At 36.2% G+C, this 5,015-nt stretch overlaps 1 protein-coding gene across 3 annotated transcripts in view; it reads right to left on the bottom strand.

The window, feature by feature from the left end:
* Positions 1 to 5,015, bottom strand: part of TRPM7 (transient receptor potential cation channel subfamily M member 7) — a 124,129-nt gene that overhangs the window by 70,959 nt on the left and 48,155 nt on the right. For all 3 annotated transcript variants that reach the window (XR_001512578.1, XM_006756005.2, XM_015558931.1), the window contains exon 12: positions 2,317 to 2,451. Coding sequence is in view for 2 of the 3 variants with exons in the window: in XM_006756005.2 (XP_006756068.1) it covers positions 2,317 to 2,451 (135 nt within the window). In the remaining variant the exon portion in view is untranslated. The remainder of the gene's footprint in view (positions 1 to 2,316; positions 2,452 to 5,015) is intronic.

The raw sequence follows: 5,015 nt of genomic DNA, 5'->3' as shown, positions 1-5,015 counted from the left end.
CCCATCTACCATCGCACCAAAAAAATTAAGCTACCTAGGAATAAACTTAACTAAAGAGGTAAAAGACCTCTACTCAGAAAACTACAGGACGTTGAAAAAATAGGTAGAGGAAGACATACATATGGAAGAACATACCATGTTCTTGGATTGGTAGAATCAACATCATTAAAATGTCCATACTACCCAAAGGAATCTATAAATTCAACGCACTTCCCATTAAAATACCAACGGCATATTTCACAGACCTAGAACGAACTCTCCAAAAATTCATCTGGAATAAAAAAAGACTCCGAATAGCTACAGCGATCCTGAGAAAGAACAAAGTAGGTGGGATCTCAATACCAAATATCAAGCTGTATTACAAAGCCACTGTTCTCAAAACTGCCTTGTATTGGCACAAGAACAGACATATAGATCAATGGAATAGAATAGAGAGCCCAGAAATCGGCCCCAACCAATATGCTCAATTAATATTTGACAAAGGAGGCAAGAACATACAATGGAGTCAAGACAGTCTCTTCAATAAATGGTGTTGGGAAAATTGGACAGATACATGCAAAAAAATGAAACTAGACCACCAACTTACACCATATGCAAAAATAAACTCAAAATGGATAAAGGATTTAAATGTACGACGGGAAACCATAAAAATACTAGAAGAATCCAAAGTCAACAAAATCTCAGACATATGCCGAAGCAATTTCTTCAATGATACAGCTCCTAGGGCATTGGAAACTAAAGAGAAAATAAACAAATGGGACTACATCAAAATATAAAGCTTCTGCACAGCAAAAGAAACCATCAACAAAACAACAAGAAAGCCCACTGCATGGGAGAACATATTTGCCAATGTTATCACAGATAAGGCTTTAATCTCCAACTTTTATAGGGAACTCATACAACTTAACAAAAGGAAGATAAACAATCCAATCAAAAAATGGGCAAAGGACCTAAATAGACACCTTTCAAAAGAGGACATTCGGAAACCCAAGAGACATATGAAAACATGCTCAAAGTCACTAATCATCCAAGAGATGCAAATCAAAACAACAATGAGGTACCATCTCACACCTGTCAGAATGGCTATCATCAACAAATCCACAAACGACAAGTGCTGGAGAGGATGTGGAGAAAAAGGATCACTCGTGCACTGCTGGTGGGAATGCAGACTGGTGCAGCCACTATGGAAGACAGTATGGAGTTTCCTCAGAAAACTAAAAATGGAACTCCCATTTGACCCTGTGATCCCACTTCTAGGAATATATCCCAAGAAACCAGAAACACCAGTCAGAAAGGATATATGCACCCATATGTTCATAGCAGCACAATTCACCATAGCTAAGATCTGGAAACAGCCTAAGTGCCCATGAGTAGATGAATGGATTAGAAAGCTGTTGTACATCTACACGATGGAATACTATGCTGCTGTAACAAAGAAGGAATTCTTACCATTTGCAACAGCATGGATGGAACTGGAGAGCAGTATGCTAAGTGAAATAAGCCAGTCAATGAAGGAAAAATACCACATGATCTCACACATTTATGGGTAATAAAGACCATTATAAACTTATGAACAAAAATATATACAGAGGCAGAGCTGCCTCGAACAGACTGTCAAACTACAGCGGGAAGGCCGGGAGGGTTGGGGGGCAGAAGGGGAGGGGAGGAAGAGATCAACCGAAGGACTTGTATGCATGCATATAAGCATAACCAATGGACATAAGACACTGGGGGGTAGGGGAGGCCGGGGGATTGTCAAGGGTGGGGGGAAAAAAGGACACATATGTAATACTCTTTGTAACACTTTAAGCAATAAGTAAGAATAAGAATAAGAATAAGAATAAGAATAAATAAAATTAATAAAAAGAAGGGCAGTATTTTCCTTCTCCAATGTTAGTAACATGAAATCTGAAATGAAATGAGAAAGGCTTTGTGAAGAAAATAATTACTTTTCTGGAGGTCTTCAGAATACTAAAAAAAATAGTATGTAACCTAAAAGGGCAACACCAGAAGGTCAAATCATGAATGCAAACACAAAGGAGAAAAGAAAAAACAGTGTATAACTTCTCCATTAGGCAAAGGAGTCAAAAGAAATTTGCTGCAACAAATGATCACCGGATAAAAAGAAAGGTCCCCAGAAACAAGGAAAGTTTGCCACTTGCATATAACCAATCCACACTGACTACTTGTAATTTTTCGATGTCGTCTAGCAAGACATTAAAGGTTTTATCAAAAGGATTGAATATGTTCAAGTAAAACAACATTTCCCAAAGATGATAAAACTTAGCTACCAAAGAATTTTTAACATATACTTACAGTGTTGTAAAGTTCTTCCAATCTAGGAATGGTAAGGAATTTATGCATGCTTACTCCATTCTCAATAAGAAGTTTTACAAATGCAACTCTATCCATTACAAGAGCATCAAGCATAGCTTGTTCCAGGGATCCAACCTAGAGTATCAAAATTAATAAGTTATGTTTCACACATTCTAATTATACAGTTCTAAATGCAAGTCTTTCGGATTTATACCTCTTTGATTCTGAACAGTTTTAGAATATAATTTTCAAAAAGGAAAACAGTAAAAGGCTAAGACTTAGGGTATAAAGAAAATAGATGAAAAGACATCTCTAGAGTAGCATTCCTGAAAGAAGTCTATAACAATTACTTTGTAAGAGAGCAATTGTGACATGTGGGGGGTGGAGGGAGAAAAGAATCCATCATTAACTAAAACTGGGAAAAAATAACTTAGATAACTTAGAGCAATGATTCTCAATATTTAGGAAAGGTTTTCAGAGAGATCATTTCAATAATTGAGTGCCATTACTAACATTTAATGGGTAGTACCAAAGGATACCACAAACCACGCAATATGCCAGCCATCTCACTCACAAATGAACTGTCCCACATTCTACACAACTTTCTATTATCCTGCTAGATGCTCATGAGTGAAAACCCAGTAATATTGCTTTACATATAAATAAAAACCACTCTCTCATGGTTTATTCTACAATAAACTTTCTAAAAATACAACTACCATGTAAGTTAGACAAGATTGTACTTAGTTTTCTTTAGAACTTTAACAGAAATTATTCACCATTAGAGAAAAATATTTTTTTTGAGAAAAATCTCTTAACAGCAATACAGCCTGTGATTCTTGAGTTGAATATAATACATATTTATCAGTCAATATTTATAGCTGTCTCTTATAAGTGTTTTTTAAAATATATTTTTTATTGATTTTTTTACAGAGAGGAAGGGAGAGAGATAGAGAGTCAGAAACATCGATGAGAGAGAAACATCGATACGCTGCCTCCTGCACATCTCCCACTGGGGATATGCCCGGAACCCAGGTACATGCCCTTGACCGGAATCGAACCCGGGACCCTTCAGTCTGCAGGCCGACGCTCTAGCCACTGAGCCAAACCGGTTTCGGCCTCTTATAAGTTTTTAGAGACTCTTTTAAAGACTTTGACAAATTCCAAATCAAATACTATTAAATTTGTGGAGGCCAGCTGGTGTGGCTCAATGGTTGAGTGTTGACCTATGAACTAGGAGGTCATGGTTCGATTCCTGGTCAGGACATATGTCCAGGTTGTGGGCTCTGTGAGCTTGATCCCCAGAGTGGGGTGTGCAGGAGGCAATCAATCAATGATTCTCTCTCATCACTGATGTTTCTCTCTCTCCCTCTCCTTTCCTCTCTAAAAATCAATAAAAATATAAACTAAAAAAAAATTAGTGGAGACACAACTATAGGGATTCACTGAGTATCATTAATAAAGGTTATGTTATTAATACAATATCATTAACATGTTATTACTTTAATAGCTCATATTATTGCTTCTGTATATTTTTTAAAATGTTATTAACTTTTAGAGAGAGGGAGAGATAGAAACATTGATGAGAGAGATACATCAATCAGCTGCTTCCTGCACAGCCCCTATTGGGGATCGAGCCTGCAACATGGGCATGTGCCCTGACTGGGAATTGAACCAATGACCTCCTGGTTGCATGGGATGGCACTCAATCCACTAAGGCACATCGGAAGGGCCATTTTGCATATCTGATACCACATGATTTAAAAACTTTGTGGTGAAAAATCAATACCAACAACAATGTTGGGGGTTTTTTTTATACCTGCTGTTTTTCAAGCTTATTCTGATGTTTTTCTTCATAAGTTTACCATATAACTAACTATACAATTCTCTACAGCAACCTCTATTACCATTTCTTTTTCAAATTATTCTCTATTTACATCCACTTAGCAAAGGATATGGTCTCCAAGACCTTTTTAATATACAGACTAAATGCATGCCTTATTCATGATAGTATTTCAAGATAGAAGATGTTTTCTGTGTTACTATTCACACTCAGTTCATGTTATAACAAGAAAAACGTGTTGACATTGCACTTAAAATGAAACTAATTTATAAAAATGTAACGTTCCTTTTCTCATATCAACAGCCTGAAATTTACCATGGTATGTTATTCCTATTTTAGTTAATATTATTTCCTTATTTTCCCTTGTCACATAACAAATTTTATTTCTTATTACTTATTCTAATATTAACAACTTTTATTCTATTGCCCACTTGGTCCTCTCGCTGATCTTTCCTTGTCCTTATAAGTATTGTTCTGCTGCCACGGAATTTAAGTTAACAACATTCCTGTATTTGTCTGCACTCACAACTGCAGAATTTCACTGATTCTATCAATAGGTGCAAGCATCTGATTACTTAGTATGCCTTTTATAGGTTGCTATTCTTGAGCATCTGCATTTGAAATATTATTTTTATTATACATCACTTTCATTTCTCTGTCTTTATTACAATTAGGGCATCATATTGTGTTTTTTTCTAATTGTGTATTTATAAAATTTCATTTTTAATATAATAAAATAATAAAAAGGGGCATAATAAATTTTTTGTTTTAAAAAAGCAGTGTTGCCCTAGCTGGCTTGGCTCAGTGGACAGAGCGTCAGCCTGCGGACTGGAGGGGCCCAGGTCCGATTCTGGCC

The sequence above is a fragment of the Myotis davidii genome, unplaced genomic scaffold (assembly GCF_000327345.1).
Source record: "Myotis davidii unplaced genomic scaffold, ASM32734v1 scaffold132, whole genome shotgun sequence".
In the NCBI taxonomy this organism is placed as follows: Eukaryota; Metazoa; Chordata; class Mammalia; order Chiroptera; family Vespertilionidae; genus Myotis; species Myotis davidii.
Note: the sequence above shows the minus strand (reverse complement) of the source record. Positions and strands in the feature narration are given on the sequence as shown.